The sequence below is a fragment of the Bombyx mori genome, chromosome 6 (genome assembly GCF_030269925.1).
Source record: "Bombyx mori chromosome 6, ASM3026992v2".
Classification (NCBI taxonomy): Eukaryota; Metazoa; Arthropoda; class Insecta; order Lepidoptera; family Bombycidae; genus Bombyx; species Bombyx mori.
In genome coordinates this window covers 872,165-893,141 of record NC_085112.1, presented here as the reverse complement: position 1 = coordinate 893,141, position 20,977 = coordinate 872,165, and the positions used below count along the sequence as shown (strand labels likewise).

The 20,977-nt window shown below is 39.4% G+C and overlaps 3 protein-coding genes across 11 annotated transcripts in view; all 3 read right to left on the bottom strand.

Moving 5' to 3' along the window:
* The window catches only part of LOC101740450 (uncharacterized), a 960,210-nt gene that overhangs the window by 747,037 nt on the left and 192,196 nt on the right, over positions 1 to 20,977 (bottom strand). The gene's annotated exons all lie outside the window — the stretch shown is intronic.
* SPARC (secreted protein, acidic, cysteine-rich (osteonectin)) overlaps positions 1 to 20,977 on the bottom strand; it is a 148,179-nt gene that overhangs the window by 26,697 nt on the left and 100,505 nt on the right. The window lies entirely within an intron of this gene.
* Positions 2,818 to 20,977, bottom strand: part of LOC101739641 (uncharacterized) — a 33,489-nt gene continuing 15,329 nt past the window's right edge. For 3 of the 9 annotated variants that reach the window (XM_038011636.2, XM_038011639.2, XM_021348276.3), the window contains 8 exons: positions 11,070 to 11,210; positions 10,446 to 10,854; positions 9,535 to 9,676; positions 8,442 to 8,515; positions 7,892 to 8,024; positions 7,092 to 7,196; positions 6,510 to 6,565; positions 2,818 to 6,391 (listed from right to left, as the gene is read on the bottom strand). In XM_038011636.2, coding sequence (XP_037867564.1) covers positions 6,338 to 6,391; positions 6,510 to 6,565; positions 7,092 to 7,196; positions 7,892 to 8,024; positions 8,442 to 8,515; positions 9,535 to 9,676; positions 10,446 to 10,854; positions 11,070 to 11,210 — 1,114 coding nt within the window. In that variant the 3' untranslated portion in view covers positions 2,818 to 6,337. The remainder of the gene's footprint in view (positions 6,392 to 6,509; positions 6,566 to 7,091; positions 7,197 to 7,891; positions 8,025 to 8,441; positions 8,516 to 9,534; positions 9,677 to 10,445; positions 10,855 to 11,069; positions 11,211 to 20,977) is intronic. The other 6 variants (XM_038011637.2, XM_062668936.1, XM_038011633.2 and 3 more) reach the window with 3 other exon arrangements.

Here is a 20,977-nt window from a genome sequence, read left to right as displayed (position 1 = left end):
AACAAAATTATTATTTTTATTTAATTCCGAGCATTTTCATATTTATTACCATTTTCACCATTATCACCTTTTAAACCTTCTCTGGACTTCCACGAATAATTCAAGACCAAAATTAGCCAAATCGGTCCAGCCGTTCTCGAGTTTTAGCGAGACTAACGAACAGCAATTCATTATTATATATTATTATATAGATTTCAGATATAAAAATATGTATTTCTGCAACTGATGCATTTATACGTTCCGAGACTTCTTGATGCGCTGATGTTCTTGCAGTGGTTCTTGAAACATGCGCAACAACTCAAAGTTAACACCCGCTTTAATAGGGCCACATCTTAGTACGAATTTGCACATCCACCAGGTATTTAAAGAGGGTGATTTGACCCAGAAAAATGTTAAAAATATATTATTCTGTTCTGTCTACAATACAAACAATAAACCTCTTTTCATATTCTAATAAGCTTCTCGCAAGTTTGTTGGAAGATATTTCTTAAACAAATAAATTGTTTTGTACGTAGTTTTTTTTATTAATATTGGGTTGTATTTTTTATCTGTACTTAAATCATTTTGTTTCCTGTAAAGGTATATTAGATTTTTTTGCTTAGATAAGTGGACGAGGTCAAGGCCCACTTGGTGTTAAGCGGTTACCGGAGACATTAACAACGTAAATTCCGCCACCCAGCTTGAGACACGAGTTCTTTCATTTCAGTTTTACAACAACGGTTGCGCCACCCTTCAAACTAAAACGCATTATAGCCCGGGAGCCAGTGACAGATTTTCATGACCAAGTCCCTCCCAATCGAAAATTCGTGAAATGCATTAGGGACTTATACTATGAATACTCGCGACCGCAGCTGCGACTCCGTGGGTAGGGCGGGCAGTGGCAGCCTCCCACCCATGGAGAAAAAAAAGTTTTTTCAGTCATTTCCTCCCATTTGAAATTTTGTCAGATTATAGTTAACCTAGTATTTTGAAGGAAAAAAAAGTCAGCTGGCCATAACACGGTGCATTTACGTCAGCTGGCTGCTTGCACATGAAAAAAACAAATTATATTTTCAATGATTTTCTCTCAACTAAAAATTTACCTGGTGATCGTTTATATTCTACTATGAATGAAAATTAATTTCAGCTTGCTGTATCTCAGTGGAAAGTTTGTCAGCTGGTACCTTGAAAGGTGTAACGCAGCAGCATCTATCACCTACAAAATCTTATCAGCTGACGACTTTTCCCTTGACTTACAGCTAGCTGATTTTTTTCATTATTTACTAGAGTATGTTAACACTCTTCTTATAAATTTTCGTCCGGGAGGAAATAACGTTTCTTAAGTTATTCGTCAGTATGCTTGATTTGACTGTTTTGTTAACAAATATGAAAGTTTGATAATGGAAGAAATGTTGGTAAGAGTAAATTGATTAATGAATAATTTATTGTAGCATACTTTTTTAATTAAGTAACTTTTATTTTCATGAGTTTCTTTCCTTCAAAACACTAGGTTTACTATAATCTGACAAAATTTCAAATGGGACGAAATGACAGAAAAAAATAATTTTTTCTTCATGCGTGGGAGGCTGCCACCGCCCGCCCTACCCACGGAGTCGCAGCTGACGGTCGCGAGTATTCATAGTAAGGTCCCTAATGCATTTTACGAAGTATCGCTCGAGAAGTAATAATTGACCGAAATTGTACTTGGCTCCTGGACCATTACTGTTTCACGGCTGAGATAGGCGGGGTGATGGTACTTACCCATTGGTCTAACATGATACCCTATCACCAGTAAAAAAGCAGACTTTGTATGTGCAAACCTACGCTTCTCCGATGTGTACTAGGGATGTAAACCGGTTCGAAGAAAACCGGAGAAAAACCGGTTTTTATACATACCGATAAATACCGGTTTTTATTTAAGAATACCGGTTTTTTACGCTTTACATTCACAGTTCACACCAGTGCTACCAGATCAAATATACAAGCTACAAATATAAAAAAAAACGTGTTTCAGAATCAAATTACCGTGCATTACATTTAAAAACTACAGTGCAATAACCACAATATGGTTGGTAGACTTTTAGCGTACGAAATGAGAACCGTGACCCAAATATCCACATATCTGCACCCAACACTCAGAAATGGCTTTCGCTATCCAGAGCACATGTTGTCTGCAAAAGAGATGGTGCATCGTGAACTGGGGAATCTTCTTGAAGAATTTTCAACTCTCGCTTTATCGGAACGGCCAGAAAAAACCACAAACAATTTTCAAAAGTCTGGTATTCTGGATTTTTTGCATTCGCGAAAACGGGATATTCCGAACGCCACGGCGGCCGCAGTGAATATAGTGCGAATGTATATTGAGACTGAAGCCGCCACAGTAAACCACACCGAAATTGCTGGCACGTGCTAACATCCAGAAGGAGCAGGCTTCTGAATGACGCAGTGGACCAACTATGCCTCTTGCATCAAAATTTTGATTTAATACAATAGTATTAAATCAAAAATAAAAAGCTTTTTATTATTGGATAATATATATGATCATTAAAAGCCTATATAAAATATGCTCACCCAATTAATTGTATGAAGAAAATTCTTCGTTTGTACGTAAATTTGTTTTATTTAGTGATTATTTAGCTTTTGTGGAAAAAACCTAAAAATACCTAAAAAAACCGGTAATAAACCGGAGCAAGAAATTGTAATCGGTTCGCTAATGTGTACCTATATATTTCGTAAAGGGCAGTATTTTCTGTCTTTGACAGCTGACACTTTTTGATTAGACCAAAAGTAGTAATATCGCTCGTCTTGCGTTATGCAAAAAAATAATGTAAAACAACAATCAGACATATAATTTATTTCTATTTCCATACCAAAATACATTTTAATAATACACATCCTCGAATACATACAAACATCAGAAATGTTATATAACACAAGTACAATTAATAATATATTTTAACAAACGCAATTTTATTAACTACTCGGTATATAATTTTAAAACTAACTCTACACAATTTTATATGTATAAGTATTTTATATTAAAAATTCACACTTAACAATTCAATCAGACGCCAAAACTGAAGGAAAATTATCAAAATCTTTTTTAACCATTATCTAATAAGTAATTACAAATTCGATGAAAGACATGACATACTGTTTGCATTCTTGCCACTCGAAAAATTATGTCAATACTATTATTTTTGCATAAAGATAGGCAAATAAATAAATAATAGATCTCCAAGCTTTGAATAAAGACTTAGATTTGGAGCGATAAAAAAATCAATGAACATCTATTATGAGAAACATCTATTTTGATTATGAGAGAGCGCCACGAAATATCGTAATTATAAAGGTGAATGAACTCTCAAAGATGAATCCACAAAATTCACATACGACTAGGTAATGTAATTATAAATATTGTACACATATTATTATCAAAGTTGTAATACTGCTTTAAGGTGCTATGTGTATGTCTAGATATATGTAGGTTACTGGTATTTAGTGTGTTTTAAACGAAATTAGACTAGGGTCATAGTTCTCCCCCTCCCTCCGCCGTACAGCCTGGTCGTGGCGAGAGCTTCTGTTAGCCAGGAAAACTCGGATAAAGCGAGGACGCAGTAGTTACTACATAAAGATTCCTCGTATACTTTAGTTAGGTTTAGGAGACTTAGGTGGCGGTATCCAATAACAATAAGCGTGGATTAGTAGTGTCTCAGTAGAGAATTGATCTCCGGATCTTCCTATGACCGTGCGGGATTTGCACATGATAATTTTTAACTATTATATTTCACTAGCCCGGGAAGATGAAAATACTATACAAACGATACGATTTTATTAGTACCCAGCAGGCGGATGAGTAACAATTTGTTTTTCGCGAACAATAAAAGTCAAAGCTCTCTAAATGCAATACGCGAAAATTTAATTAAATACTGAGGATTGCAAATTAATCATTCGACATTGTTGCCCTGACACATTGAACGGTTAGACTGTTCTATTATCTTGATGTACTCCGGCCGGACATTACCCAACATATTTGTCCGAAAAGCTTCGTAATCTCTTACGCGAATTTTACAATACGATAAACGAAGTATGAAGTATTTGGCAGACTAAAACTTGTGTAGTATCCTGTTATCAATATGCGCCATAAACTTTTTGAATAGTTTAGCAGGGTAAATAAATGGCGCGCTAATCTTGACAGCTAATTATTTTGACGTTTTAAATTACATAGGTAATATTAAGTTAAAATATTTTTCCATTGGTTTTGCAGTAGGTATCAGTTAAAAAAGCTTACCATCCCCAAATATATAGTTTAATAAATAGTTTAGACATACGTGCAGCGTCAAATAACGTAGTAGGTATATAATTATCTAAACAGATAACATCACACGAAAACATTGAAAACAGACAGTACGTCGACACTTCATTCAGTCTTCTCGTTGCACACAGCTCATACGAACGATAAAGAAAACTACTTGTACACATATCGATAAAAAGTTAAAAACATATTTATAAACATTAATTACATATAGGGGTCCGCAATACTAGGCCGACATGCGACAGGACGATTACTTAGGACGAGAATTTTGGCATTATTAGAATGGTGAGTTTGAAGTACAACGTGTCTTATTTACTGGTGCTATTTTTATTTTTTAGAAAAGATCCACGGACGTAATTTTTTTTAATGTTTTCATATACGCTGAGAAGAATCTGTTATAAATTTTGTTGCATTTCAAACTATACATACCACATCACGTCGTCATCAGTTCAGCGAGGCCTCTTTTTCAAAATGTTATTAGACTACTTACTAATGTTCATAAATATTAAGTCTATAATGCTCTTTTTGTCGCAAGCTGACACTGTTTCCACAGACAAAAAGTATGTAATTTGGTTTCGTCGAAACGGAATAATTATTCGAAAACAACATTAATTTTCTAAGTTAAGTATAAATAAATAGTTATGGTCGGATGTTTAAAGTACAAAGTTTTGTTCGTGGTTGTACGAAAATATTATTTCTAACGGGGTCATTAGAAGAGCATGAACGATCTGTCATGTTTCCGGCCATTTGCAGTGTAATAAAGCGATATGCGACGAGGTTGCCATGTGCCCAAAAAATTTGGCGTGCACAACTTTAGTTGAAAACTATGATTTACAGGGTTACTATTCGTACTATTTCGAACGATGAGCAATTATTTGTCGGACACTGAACCCATACTGAAGATACTTTGTGTCATGTATGAAAGCCATATTTAATACGCTGCCGAAAAAGAAGAGTATTGCGTTCTAAAATAATTTAAAATCTGAAAAAGATGCTTAATCATCAAATCAACAAATGAAGTAATGATTAAAAAACTAATAAAAATAGTACCTAGCTAAACCGCACAATTCAGAATACTGGAAATATTTGTTTAACGTAGATACGTAGGTATATACTTGTTTATAATAAAAAAAGCTAAATGATTTATTTTAATTTAAAGTCTATACAAAACCTAAAAACAAACATAGGCAATCGCTTCATAAACACGGAACGGAACGAAAAAGTTTAGTTTCACAGAGAAATCTAAACATCGAAATACTTTTTAGTTTTGCAACAAGATATATCTTTAAATTCAAACATACAAATGTCTTCGACAAAGTTTTAGAGTAAACAACACCGACACGATACTTATTAACATCTAACAACGATAGGTACGATTATTTTAGATATGCTCTACAGTTTGGTCCTAAGGCGACGTGTATCGCTAACAAAACTATTTTGAATGCAGTCGACACAAAATCATTCAGGTGAAACAAAACTACAGCTAAATTACTGAAAACTATTTAATCATAGTTATTATATTTAAGTATTTATCGATTTCAAATTTTTTAAACTTTCTTGATAGATGACACCGCGACATTGCGTAATTCGATTGTGATGTCATTGTCACGGCTGACAACGGCTTATGAGACAGCTGGAAAATTGCATTATAACGGTTTGATCTTTACCTCGAGCCCTGCTTAATGTCAAGATAACACGCGATCACGTACGACAATGCGAATTCAACAAAATAAAGAATCACTCAAATACTTTTTTCGAAAGAATATTAGAATATATTTACGATTTAGTTACAAAATTAATAATAGGTCTGTTACATAAAAAACGAATGAACTTTTTTGTTGTCAATACTAATTAAATGATGTTCAAAACGTATTTTTCATTAGGCCTCAAACTTTGTAACTTATTTAAATAAATGTCCACAGACAATTATATATTTTTTAGCCTTTCACTAAAGTAGTAATACCTTAGAGGAAGCTAATTACAAAAGTGAGCCTATGGTCGGAGGACCATAGCGAGGTACAGTAAATGGCGGTAGAACATGAGTTATTTGATGGAGCACGCGAACTGTGCGCGGAGTCGCCGTAACGAAGAGGAGTCCTGTGGAGACAGTTCAAATAAAATCTTCACCAAATTCCAATGTAGTAAATTGAAATGAAAATGTTCGTATTTAGGCAATACAAAAGCTAGGTTGAGTTTAGGAGTGGTGTCAGTTTACCTTGATCAAGTGCTGGGGCTCTCCGGCGGCGGCTGTGTTGTCGTTCTCGACGTCATCTAAAATAATATTTAATGAATATTTAAGATAACAAGAACATCTGTTTATCGATCCCACATAACTTAATCTCATTATGTTAGTTGTAATGCATTCTGCATTCTGAGTATGATATCCGCAGTCTGCAATCTTCAAGCGGTATTTCCTGGTGCCTGGCGGTTTCCTGGTAGGCCGGGAAGGCATGCACAGAGGGCTTCAATCATCATGCTTATTTCTAGTACCAAGCAGTAGTTCCAGTTTAAGGGAAGAAAAAGTTCGACAGACTTTGACCTGTGTATGAGATTAATTCATCGACTTATATGTCATATATCATGACGACATTAATTCATCACTCTTCTATGGGCGCTCACTTAACATTAGACGGGCCGCGAGTAATTCACCGAACTACGCAATCATTTTTATAATGACATCTGTCAAGCCGGCTTCAATTTTTTAATTTCAATTAACGCGACCCTGGACTTCGTCTTTTCGACCAATCGACGTCGCGACTCAAAACGAATAGCGGACTATAAAGACAGTAATGGCTACCCGAGGAGTGATATGTGTGTGCTGTGGTGGGGGGCTGTATGTTGCCGTTGTCGTCCGTGTCCGTGGCGCTGGAGCCAGATGGGGCTGCTGATGTACCAGATCCACCTGAGGCAAGGTACTTTATTGAGCTTTTATTACTAGACGCTCGTTTATTTATTTATTTATCTAAAAAAGTACTGCCACATCACAAACATTTAACATTAAAAATAACAAACTATTTCATTTATGGCCCGATGCATGTCTCAATAATGACGTACATAACATTGGCAATTCATCGACCCGAAGATGGAATACAATAATAAAAATAAAAAGAATACCTAATGAAAACATACTTTGAAATTCAAATTTAACAACTCGTTCGAACATGATTTTTACTGATTACACTCATCTCGAACGCGTAATTTCTACCATTCTTCCCGTTGACTTCGGTTCCAAAGCCAGAAAAAGAATTTCTAATAGTTGCAATAGGTCACTTAATTCTGTATTACTTTATTTGTAACTTCACTTGTACAATCTTTAGATATGTTCCCGCTACAGAATACACCGCTTTTTCTATCATTTTTTCAGAATACCTCCTTTTTTATTATGTTACGTCCCCACAACTGCCATTGTTCCCACCAACAGTGTTGCCATTTGCCAATCCGAATATTGTCATAATTTAACATGATAAATTTTATTTTAATTATTTTACAACAAACCTTACATTTCTATTCCTGTTGCAAATCAGTCTACACATATATATATGTATATAGCAATATATCCAATTGACATATTGTATCTCGAGCGCGCTCATTACTTACTGTCCGTGTGCCGGCTGATGGTGAGGCTGCGTGACGGCGAGGCGGAGGCCGACGAAGAGTCCAGGTCCAGCTCCGAGGCTGAGCTACGTCCGGAGCTCCACGAGCCGTCCGGGTCCTGCTCCATCGCTTCCTCCTAAATACGACGACACAATTATGTCGAATTAAAAATTCTGTCCAAAAGAACTCTTCAGAAATATGCTGACTAGATTGACAGTATTCATAAAAAATACTATTAGGGTCTCATCTAAAATGAAAAATTGGCTTTGGCTTTTAACATTGCGCATAACTCATGAAGAGTCCGATTTAGATAAACAGCATGTTGTCGAAATAATCGGCTTCAGGCAAGCATTTTCTCCAGCTCACTGTGTAGGTACTTACACTTGTGCCAGGAATTAAGACCTTGAATGTGAAATTTCTGAACTGAAATCGAACGAGGCTATACAGTACAGTCATTGGACCAAACATTCCAACTGCTTCGGTATAAAGACCGATTTTTTGCAGTCCGATACATTTGTACAACTAGTCTAATGTTGCACAAACAGATAGTTACCGGTTCGTGCTTGGTGCGCAGCCGCCGCGCTTCGCTCGCCGACTCACTGGAGCTGTCCCGTCGCTCAACTTCTTCTGACACACAAAACATTTTTATCATTGCATTCAGATCTTATTCCTGGGTAGTGGGGGTTTAGAATACAACCACCTCATCTATTCCCGTAGAGGTCGTAAAGGGAGACAGAAGGATTCGCCAGAGAATGGGCACCAGCGTTACTGGAGGGTCGTATGTATATTGCCTATGGCCAACTCACATTTATTTGGGGTACCACCATCTTGCCGCTTCCTACTACGAAGCAAAAATGCGTTGCGGTTTGATTGAGATATAGGTGATACAACATAACAGATACTTCGAACTCATGTCTTATGGATCTTATGCATAGTGACACATTGCGATGTTTTTTTTGTGATTGAACGATCACTGGTGGCCCGGAGGTCTTTCCAGTTTCACCAGGACAGGGGGGCGAGCACAGGCTCAGCCGGGAGGGGTGGGATTTGCAAACAGCTGCCCGAGCGCCTCCGAAGAAGACCTAACATTGCGATGTCTATTAGTTGCACTGACCACTTAATGATCGAGTAAATGAGATTAAAAATTTTTATGAAGATTAGGAATAGGATAGTGCTTCTTTGAGCAGTGTTACAATGACAGCTTCCACCAGTTCCCGTTTGGAACCCCACAAATCACTGTAACCAGAGAACACTGGGTGCAATTGTTATTGGAACGAAGTTCCTTATCGCACGTTGCGAAAGGGGGCTAGACGGAAAAAATTAAGACCAAAAGTTGTAACGACACTTTTTGCTATAGTCGTAAGTCGTGCGACGTGCACGTGTTTCTCTGTCTCTCTCTCTCTCATAGAAAGCAAGCCAGTTATTTTCGTTTCGGCTTTCTATTTCGCATTGAACAGTGTGGTGTCGCGACGATTATTTTTGTTGAGCGTATACAGGTTTTTTGTACATAGAAATATTATAATAACTTAAAAAAAAAAAAAAAATTACTATTCCTTCACTAATTAATAGAAAGTAACTTCGTTCCATCCGGGTGTCCCTTGACACCTCTCAAGTTTTTTTTAGTGAGCACTTGGCGGTTTTGTTACCGGCTTTCTGTTGTGCATCCAGCTTGTTTTGCAGCAGCGGGTAGAAGCCGCGCGCGGTGGCGTTGTGCGGCTCGTACTGCAGGATCAGCTTGCAGTACTTCAGCGCCTCGGCGTACTCTCGACGCATTATTGCAGACAGAAACTGCAATACGAAATCACTTTTTTTTTTCCTACCTAAGCTGATAGCCTTGAGAGGCTATTTCAGCGTAACCTTAACTAGTAGGTGAGCTCACGGTGCTCCAACCGGAGTGATGCTAACACTGACCCTAGCAAGAGCAGTGCTTCGCAGAATCTACCACCGGATCGGAAACGCGACCCACTGAGAAGATCCAGCGAGAAACTCAGTGGGCCAAATCACTGCCTACGCCCCAACGTATTCTCAATCCACATCTGACTGTATATTCTATCCTATCAGCTCACAGACGTCCACTAATGGACATAGGCCTCCCCCAAGCCTCTCCACAAAGATCGGTCCTTCGCTGCCTGCACCCGGAAGACGTAGCGTGGGTAGGCCTGGGTGCTTATAATTTGCCCACTGAAATCTATTTTAACTTTTGCCCTGCCCTGTAGATCACCGGTGGCTACGTGGCGCACTGTGGTAAATATGGTTATTTCTGTTACTAAGCCCCTAGATTGTTTAGCTTTGCCTTCTTTTGTTTTTTAATGTAGGTTTTAGTCTTTTAGGTCTCTTAGAAATAGATTCATTCTCAGTATCTTCGGATTCGTTTTTCCCAGAGTCTACCGACATAATTTCGTGAGTGCGCCACGTAGGGCGCTGGTGACCTATATCGCAGACAAAGGGTTAAATATAAACAGCCTTTACAATTTTTCTATTTGGGAACAGTTCTCAGATAATTAATAATATTCAGTTGAAGCTAATTCAAAAATGAGGAAAATGCACAAATAGTAACCTCGGCAAGAAACTCGCTGGGCGCCGACATGGTCTCGTTACCATCGGAGCAGTCTTCGGGGCTGGTGGAATGTCTGTTGGTGGTTTCCATGCCGCCTCCCGGCAGACGGACGACGAGCCCCCGCCCCGGCGAGCGCGCTGACCCCACCCGCTCTTCAACCAGACCTAGAGCCGCACGAGATGCTGTGTCCAGTGCTCGTCCAGCGCTCACGGCAGTCCAGGTCACACGAGCTTGCTTGGAGATCAGCTTAGGCGGAGGAGGGCCCGGCCTGTACAGCCGCGCGTTGGGCACGGGCCGGCGGAAGAACCGCTTGCGCTTTGATTGTTGGGTTTCCTTGGGTTCAGCTGGCTTGGTCTCCGTTGCGCGGTCTCTCTTCACTTTTTTAAACTTCGCCTGGGGCCCAGGATACCTGGTGCAATGTCAGATTTAACAATTAAATTGGCACGTGCTTCACGTTATCTACATGCGTTAGAGATGGCTCATTGCAGACATTAAGATTAGCGAACGACATCTTGTATACCAAAATACAATAAGCTACAAAAGAGCCGTCCTCTTTTGTATGAAATGATATATGAAATGTCACAATTCTTGCCGTAATTGGGTAAAATAATTGATGTAACTAACAATCTCGGATTAGGAGTGTAGGTTGAAGCGACCCGCGCGGGTTTGCTGCTCACGCGTTCTGGAGGCACACTTCGGATGCCCCTCGGTGCTCCGAGGTCTATAATATCGACTTCCTCTTCCAATTCAGCTTTCAATGTACTGCTAAGCAACAAGATGTAAAATAACAAACGTTTAGTTCATTGTGTACTTATGGAACAACTTGGGCTACTTTAAAATACATTTTAATTGGTAGACTTATGTAGAAACGAGGCTGACCTCTTTAACCCTCCAAAAGAATCTAATATTTTCTCCCTAAATCCGTATACTCGCCTGAATTGAAATGTTCTGCAGTGGAAGAGTGCTGCTGATAAAACGTGCCTTGAGTCCGCACGTGTTACCATCAAAGATCAATCCATACATAGAAGTAATATGGTATAGAAGGTATTATTACTCTAAGAACCCATATTTATTTACACGACAGCATCTCTTCAAAGTAACTGGCAAAATGGTCTCCTCAAGGTCTCTCTTCTTAGATGTATTCTTAATTTGAATGGTCTTAAAAATAACACACAAATCTTCAAGAAAACGGATGGTGTATGTGTCCATTTTCGAACCAAAAAGGCGTATTTATGTATGTACGTATTAGGTACAATTCGACCGTGGCTAATGTTAACGTTTTGACAGCACGTCAGTTCCACACCGGCAATCAATTACCGGCGGAACTGCCGGGTCATCACGCTCCTCCGCTCTGAATACTATTTACGCCTACGGTATTCAAATTCTCTGATAGATTACCCCGAAAACATTTAACAGCGGTGTGAAGTGCTTGTCATTGACGATATGAGTATCGAAGATTAATTGACGTTTCAAATGACGTTTATTACTGGTGGTAAGACCTCTTGGGAGCCCGCACAGGTAGGTACCACCACCCTATCTATTTCTGCCGTGAAGCAATAATGCGTTTCGGTTTAAAGGGTGGGGCAGCCGTTGTAACTATACTTGAGATCTTAGAACTTATATCTCAAGGTGGGTGGAGCCTTTACGTTATAGATGTCTATGGGCTCCAGTAACCACTTAACACCAGGTGGGCTGTGAGCTCGTCCATCCACCTAAGAAATAAAAAAATAAAATATATATTAAACGTGACTGATTTTCTATTCTTTAGTCATACTTCAGACACCTGAGGTTATTTGCTTACCGAATCACAAAACCGTTACAAGATTAAGGCCGCCACAAACATACAATGACGGAGACTCGACTGTATAGTAGCTTAACAGGTGTCTCACCCTTTAAACAGACTTTTCTTTCCTACCTAATCGTTGGTAGCCTAAGGGGCTATTCCAACTTCACGAATAGGTGTGCTCACGGGCACAACCTGAGAGAATTGCCAACATTAGCCCTAGCAACAGAAGTGCTTCGCTTTAAAGCGACATTTTACTCCTTCACGGCAGAATTAAGAGGGCTCCCTATACGCCCAAACATCACTTTATCTTACTTTATATTACTTTAGCTTTGACAATTGTTTTTCATCACTCGATATTACTATTTTATCGTAATCCTCATTTAGGTAGGTAGGTAGGTTAGGTACGCAATTCCTTAGATTTGTTTTACCTTTAATGTCAGAATCACTCCGAAAATGCGAGGAGGTATTTACTTTTGCCTTCAGCAACGACCTACCCCAATCTAATTCCCAATATATAGACATCACGTAATACCGTACCCTATTTTCTCTAATATCTCCACAGAAATAATTTAACTTGTTTCCTGAATAAGCCACAGCGAAAGCTTCTTTGAAAGCAGGCATTAATGTAATTATCTTAATAACATTGAAGTTCAAATGGAACGCAAAACAAATTAAATTATAATCTAGTTAGTTAGACCAAGGTCAAGGACATGAATCGATCGCTTCCTCCACGAGCCGTGCTGAATGCAACCGAGGTGAATCTGCCCCACCTCCCAAACACCCACATTTAAATTACCGTAGTGTTGCACTGAATTAGACGCCTCACTGCTTCTAGGTATAGGTACCTAAAAGGTAATTAATAAATTTGTTATACTAGAGGTAGGACCTCTAGTATAACAAATTTATTAATTTCGTGAATTCTACAGTCGAAGGTCAGTTTAGGATGTTGACAGATACTAGACGCTTCCTTACGGATCCATCAGATCCAATAACCTTTGCATTAGACGCCTTCGGCTCTAACACTAGGAGCAGGCTCAGGGACCCCGGTAAGCGTACTTGTCGAACTCGACAACAAGTTCGACGTGCAACCTAACCCGTGCATCAGCTCGCTAAGTTTCTCGCCTCATCTTCTCAGCTGGTCGCGATTCCGATCCGGTAGTAGATTCATTCACAAAGCTGCTCTTGAGTTGTTAGGTCTCCTTCAGAGGCGCTCGGGCAGCTGTTAGCAACTCCTACCCCCCTTGGCTGAGCATTTGCTCGCCCACCTGTCCTGGTGAAACTGGAAAAGCATCTGAGCTACCAGTAATCACTCATTAAAGAAAAAGAAAAAAGTCGTATCTCTTCATCAGACACCGGAGCCCGTAGACATTACAAAGACACTGCTGCCTTCCAGCTTGAGATACGAGGTCGAGGCCTCAAATGTATTATTGTCTATGAGAATAGCTGCACTTCTTCAAGCCGCAGCGCCTCAATGATTCGCGGAAGAAAACAGTAAACAGCGTTACCGACCCGTGCAGACTCAAAATACCTTATGATGGCGCCGCTATCGACCCACGCGGCTACTACATTAGAAGGTCTATACAAACAAAATTAAGGTTTGATTTCGCGTTTTCTTCTTCATTTTACGACATCCAACCTTTCGAATATCGAATAATATAGGAGAAGAAGATAACTTCTCAAATTATTTCTACATGACGTACCGACTTCTGAAAGCGTTCGTCACCCAAAGCTCGCCTAGGAGGAACATTTACACATTTTTTATTTAAAATCGCCAGTTACGATGGCTTACAAACAAAGATTGTCTCATAAAAATAGAACAGAAACTTTTGTTACAATTCTCAAGCAATTTACATACGCTTTCGCTACGAAGCGTATTAACATAAGCGGAATTGTTCACAACATTATGCAGAACGGACCCAACAAAAGTTTTGCTACTCTAAAATAAAATATTAAGTAGAAACAAAAAAAAACAATTAAAATAAATACACACAGGCTTTGCTAAAAATGACGTTGTCTATTTCGGTCTCAATGTGTGTGGCGGCATTAACGAAGTTGATGCCTATGGACACCAATGACCACTTAACACCAGCTGGGCCGTGAGCTCGTCTAACCTTCTTGGCAATAAAAAAGAATGCTGATACTGCCTAGCACCGTCCTATTTATATCGACTTTGGTATTCTGTATTATTCGCAATTTTATTATTTTATTTTATTTTATTATTATTTTATTATTATTACTTAGACAGGTGCGCAATCTCACCTATTATTAAGTGGTCACCGGAGGTCATAGACAAACACAAAGCAAGTGCCTAATTGAGCGAATTTTAATCTTAACATGAATACTGTGTCGATACTATTTTTTCAACTTTTAGTGGTTCACCTGTACCGATGAAAATTTTTTGAATAAAAATGTACCACATCACTCAAAAATTTTTTTTAAATTCATCGCTAGATGGATACTTTCTGCATCACAGTTGAATTTAGAACACCTACAGACCGTTCAACTCTGCGAAGGATGTTGTCACAGCTGGCGGACATTAGCATTTGATTGTCAAGGACCGAAACGCTCCTTAATCGATAGGACAAGGGAATCGTCCTGAATATTCTTAATCATAAATAGCCAACCAGCCAGCTCACGTATGAAAAAAATCGAAAATAATATTAATGACAATAAAAAACATGGGATTAAACCGTAAAAGTATATTTTATATAGGCAGCGGCTTGGCTCTGCCCCTGACATTGCTGAAGTCCATGGGCGACGGTAACACTACTCACCATCAGGTGGGCCGTATGCTAGTCTGCCAAAAAGGGCAATAAAAAAAAATGGTTTGCTTTTAAATAGATTTACCCTATACATCACAGCGTAGTTATTTTTACAAACAAATTTGTGGCGAGAGTCGCGAGAGTGACATTGGTAGTGCCACCATGAATCTGTAGATACCACACTCTTATTCTAACGCAAAGCAAAAATGCCATTGCTCTTATAGAAATATGGACTTTTTTCACACAGCCCCCGATTTCATAAAGATTTGTGTACATACGTCATTGTAGTCGGAAACGTAATGATTCCTTGCAAAATTAATAAGCGCCCTGCAATTGAAATACTTGCTCCGACCCGCACGTAACCCCAGCGGAATGAAGAAATACCAAACTGCAGACATCGTATACTTTTAATGGAGTTGAACAGACATTTTCAGGTCTTTTTTACGAGGGAGGATAAGTTTCAAGCACGCAGACTTTAAAATTAACGTTACCTTTTTGTTTGTAGGAAAGTCAACAAACTTGAAATAAAATAAATGTTAACCCGTGCGTTATGGCGTAATTCAACCTCATTTTCATTTCGTCTCATTACATATCTATACCATCGCATTCCATTCATCCATACCAATCCATTAATAATATTTATAAATAACCATCTAAAATTATTTTACTGTGAATTTGGCATTGATTTTTGTATTTTTTTTATGTTTTTTATACGGTACTTTTTTTCAAAGATCCTTTTGCAATCTCCGCAAAATATGTGAAAATAAGCTCAGCACTAAAATGGTTAAAACAAATCAATTGTGATAAACTTATTTACTATTATAAATAACGCGAGAAGAGAAAGTAAATGACGTAAGTCTTTACACGACGCCCGATACGAAATGCCTACTTTTCTCACCACAATACACATTACTCCGTGCAGAAAATTCGTAAATGAGAAGATCCGGGAATGTATTGAATAGTAGAAGGGTATTGTGTCATGAAAGGTGGAAAACGTATAATAAAACACGTTTATAATAAAGCACGTTCACTTGCACAATGAAGAATTGCGGTTATTTGAAAGCAAAACGATATATGTATGTATGTAGGTATATGTCGAAGCAAAGCCGCCCACAGAATAATTAGTAAACATAAATAATATTTTAATAATATTCGTTACTGTTATAATAATGAGTTGCGAGAACGTAGTTTTGTTACCAAAGAGAATAGTATCAATTATTTATACTGTGGGCGGCTCCTGAAGAACAAATATCGAATTACCGAAACACTTTTGTACCGGGCGTAGGCTTTTCGTGGGAAAAAAGTGGACGGTGTGTAATTCATAACATCTAGAGGTATAGCGCGCATTGATGAAAATAGTAAGCTTAAGCCAGCTGATTCTAAGATACCCCTGTTTATCACCAATGTCCACAAGGATGTTTCAGTAGAGGATGTGGCAGAGTATATATTCACCAAAACTAAAGAAGAAGTTGTTCCTATTAAGATTAAAATGGCGAGGGAACGTAACTACAACGCCTTTAAAATATATGTGAGCAAAATTAACATGCATACGTTTCTTGATGACAGTACGTGGCCTGTCGGTATATCATTCAGGCGCTTCGTACATATGACAGGGAAGAATGAGAGCCATCAACAAAGTGTGGCTGTGAGGCATCAAACGACAAATATCGTTAATGGATAGACGGGGAAATGTAAGATTCGTTTCGTTTAACTGCAAGTCTCTGAAAAGGTCGTTAGACGGAGTAAGAGATCTATGTGGCAAAGCTGATATCATTGCGCTTCAGGAGACGTGGTTACTGCCTCATGAGTTGTCGGAGTTGGAGGCAGTTAGTACGGATTTCGGGAGTACGGGAACATCAGCGGTAGATGTCTCAGCTGGCCTTTTGAAGGGCAGGCCATATGGAGGGGTAGCCATACTTTGGAGAAAGGGTGTTTTTCGATCGGTCACTGTTATCGATTGTGGTGATGCTCGTTTATCAGCGGTAAAATTGCAAGTGAGTAGGGCGTCTATTATGGTTTTTAGTGTGTATATGCCAACTGATTGTGCTGAGAATCTGCCAGCGTTCACACAGTGCTTGAGCTCGATCAGTGCTATTGCAGAAGAAAATAGCGATTGTTCGGCGGTTTACGTTCTGGGTGACTTTAATGCACATCCAAGTGAGCTCTTCTGTAATCACTTGTTAGACTTTTGTGATGACCAGCACTGGATTTGCGTAGACCTTAATAGTATGAATACCGATGATACCTACACCTTCATTAGCGAGGCACATGGTTGCGTGAGATGGTTGGATCATTGTGTTGTCACAAATGCATGTCGACAGTGATTAACGTGTTAGTCGAGTATGACGTGCAGTGGTCTGATCATTTCCCACTGGTAATTGATTGTAACTTGGATTTAGTGTCGTATAAACAGTTACCAATCTCTGCACCGGTGTTCAGTGGGGTTATTTGGCGTGAACGTACGGCTGAGCAAATCCGGAAATATAACAAACTATGTTGTGCTCAACTGCGAGAAATTGATTTTCCGATGGAAATGAGTAGTTGCTGTGATGGAATGTGCTCCAATGCTGAGCACAAGTTATTAATAAAAAATATGTACTTAAGACTGGTCACTACGTTGTCGGATGCAGCAACAGCTACTTGTAAAAGGGTCAAGCCTCGAAGGAGGGGTGGTTATGTTGCGGGATGGAACAAGTATGTTGTAAGCTACCATAGGGAGGCCAGGTCGAGGTTTTTGGCCTGGGTAGAAGATGGCAAGCCTAAGAATGGTCAGACGTATGTTGACATGGTAGAGAGTAGGAAGTTGTTTAAGCAGAAGTTAAGATGGTGCCAGGATAGGCAGGAACAAATTAAAATGGATTCACTTGCATCCCATCATTCCGCTAATAATTTCCCACAGTTCTGGAAAGATACCGGAAAATTTAACCAGAAACCTGGCCTTCCTGTGAGTATTAATGGTATTTTTGACCATCACTTGATTGCAAATGCGTTTAGTAAACACTTCAAGGTGACACCGCAGCGTAATACTGGTGTGTTTCGGTCGCCCGTTGCTGGAACCATCATCCAGAAAAGGGATATCAGTTTTACATCGAAGGAGGTTAAAAGAGTTATTAACAGCATGCATAGAGGTAAATCCCCTGGATATGATGGTCTCAGCATCGAGCATCTTAGGCATGCTGGAGTCCACCTGCCACGCGTCCTATCCTTGTTTTATAATCTCTGCCTTTGCCATAGTTACTTACCAGAGGAACTTACTAAAACTATAGTGATTCCAATTATTAAGAACAGAACTGGGGACGTTTCGGATATGAATAACTATCGACCCATCTCTCTTGCGACCATATTAGCCAAGGTGTTGGACGGCTTGCTTAATAACATTCTTAACAAACATATTAAACTGCATGAAGCCCAGTTCGGCTTCAGAAATGGGCTTTCCACTGAAAGTGCGATATTATGTCTTAAGCAAGCTGTTCAGTACTATACGGACAGGAAAACACCGGTATACGCGTGCTTCCTAGACTTGTCTAAGGCGTTTGACACAGTCCTATATGATAAGCTTTGGGACAAACTGGGCAGGGCGGGTGTACCGGTTGAGGTCATATCAGTGTTACAGGAATGGTACCACTGCCAGCGGAACCAGGTGAGATGGGCGGGAGCTTTGTCCGGGCCATATGGCATGGAGTGTGGCGTGAGGCAGGGGGGGCTGACCTCTCCTTTGTTATTTAACTTGTACATAAATAACCTTATCGGTGAGCTCAGCAGCACTCATACCGGTTGTCATATTGATAGTGTATGCGTCAATAATATTAGCTACGCGGACGATATGGTGCTGCTGGGACCATCGGTAGGTGCTATTCGTAAGATGCTGGCTATATGCGAGACCTACGCTGGGGAGCATGGACTGACCTACAGTAAAGCAAAAAGTAAAGTTCTGCTTTTCAAGGGTAAGTCAGGTGCACCTGTTCCAGTTTGTGTTCCTTCAATTAAATTATATGATGAGGAACTGCAGAGAGTGACCAGTTTTAAGTACCTGGGCCACATTGTAACGGATGATTTGTCCGATGACGCAGATTTGGAGCGGGAGCGCAGGGCATTGGCGGTCCGAGGAAACATGGTTGCCCGTAGATTCGCTCGGTGCTCCTCCCCAGTAAAAATTTCTTTGTTTAAGGCATTTTGCCAATCGTTTTACGCGAGCAGTCTATGGGTGAATCATACTCAGCGGGCTGCCAGGGTCCTGCGCGTTCAGTATAACAACATCTTCAGGGTGCTATTGCGGCTGCCTCCCTACTGCAGTGCGTCGCAAATGTTTGCTGATGCCCGGACGGATGGCTATCAAGCTATAATCCGAAAAAAGGTTGCCTCTTTTTTAAGACGAGTGAGAGACAGTAGTAATGGCATCCTCGGGATGATTGCTTCTCGCGCTGATTGTCCGATCCAACATAAATGGATGTGTATAATTACCGGACAAGACTGACATATCCTTATTATTATTTTACTCTTCATTATGAAATGTGTATGATTTTCTTTTTTATTTTATTTTTTCTCCAAATTAATTGACTGATTGACATAATGATAGCTAATATTGACATAGAGTGGTTACTACTGTATTGATATAATTATATGTTTCTAATTCATTTCCTTTGTATATTTAATTAATTGAATTAGTATATTGTTCATTTTCTATTTGTATTGTTGAACTGTTTGTGTGCTGACTATTGTATTATTATTATTTTATGGATTTTTTCTGAAATAAATGTTTTATTATTTATTTATATTTATTTAAAATCTTATTAATTACATAATATTTTTTAAAAAAATTATTAAAAATACAATTTTTAAAAAACACTATATAAAAATAGATTGCCGCTGATGGCGGTGTCTACGACACAAGCCACCAGTGGTTAGGACTCCAGAGTGAGAAACCTCCTCACAATGCGTGCAGTATCAAGGATAACTGCTTTCTGTATTAGGCCCTTAACCCAGCTGGATAACGAAAGTTTCTTAAGATGTTGATCGAAACTTTTCGCCATCAAGCCGTGTACCGACACAACTATTGGAACAATGATGGTTGAATCAACATGCCACATGGCGGTAGTCTCGTGGGCCAGGTCTAAATATTTTATTAATTTGTCCTTTTCTGCCTTCACGAGGTTCTCGTCATGAGGAATGGTGACATCAACCAACACTGCTCGACGTGCAGATCGATCTATTATCACAATATCAGGTTTATTGGCTACAATATACCTATCCGTGATAATAGATCGGTCCCAGTAGAGCGTAACATGACCATTATCAAGAACTGGTTGAGGTTGGTATTGGTAATAAGGTACAGCAGAATCAAGAAAACCATATTTCAGAGCAAGTTGTTGATGGATAATCCTAGCCACTTGGTTATGTCTATGCAAGTACTCGCCGTTAGCAAACCGAGAACAGCCAGAAACAATATGTCTAATAGACTCTCCCGGACGGTGGCATGCCCGACAAATGTCGACCGTCCCATCCTTTAGTATATATTTCCGGTAGTTGTTCGTCATGATAACTTCGTCCATAATTGCAAAGATAAAACCTTCAGTTTCCCCAAAGAGGTTACTGAATCGTAACCAGGCCACGGAAGCTAATTGGTCTACATCAGGCCCTGTGAGAGCCCGGTAGAACCTACCGTGTAACTCCTTGCTCCTCCATACGGTTATGCGATCTGAAATACTCTCTACCTTCAGCCTCTTCCAATTCCCGTTAGCTAAGGATAGCGGAGTTAGCCCCTTATCGACTGCAACGACATCCCGATACATATTCACGTTCATCTTAAGGAAATATTCCCTAAGGTTGTATATCTCTCGGTTATGTAGATCCTTGGCATTCAAAATACCACGACCCCCACATTTCCGAGGAATATACAACCTCATTACAGACGAACGTGGATGATGCATTCTGTATGCCGTTAACAATCGCCTGACTTTTCTGTCCAGTATGTCCAGCTCTGATTG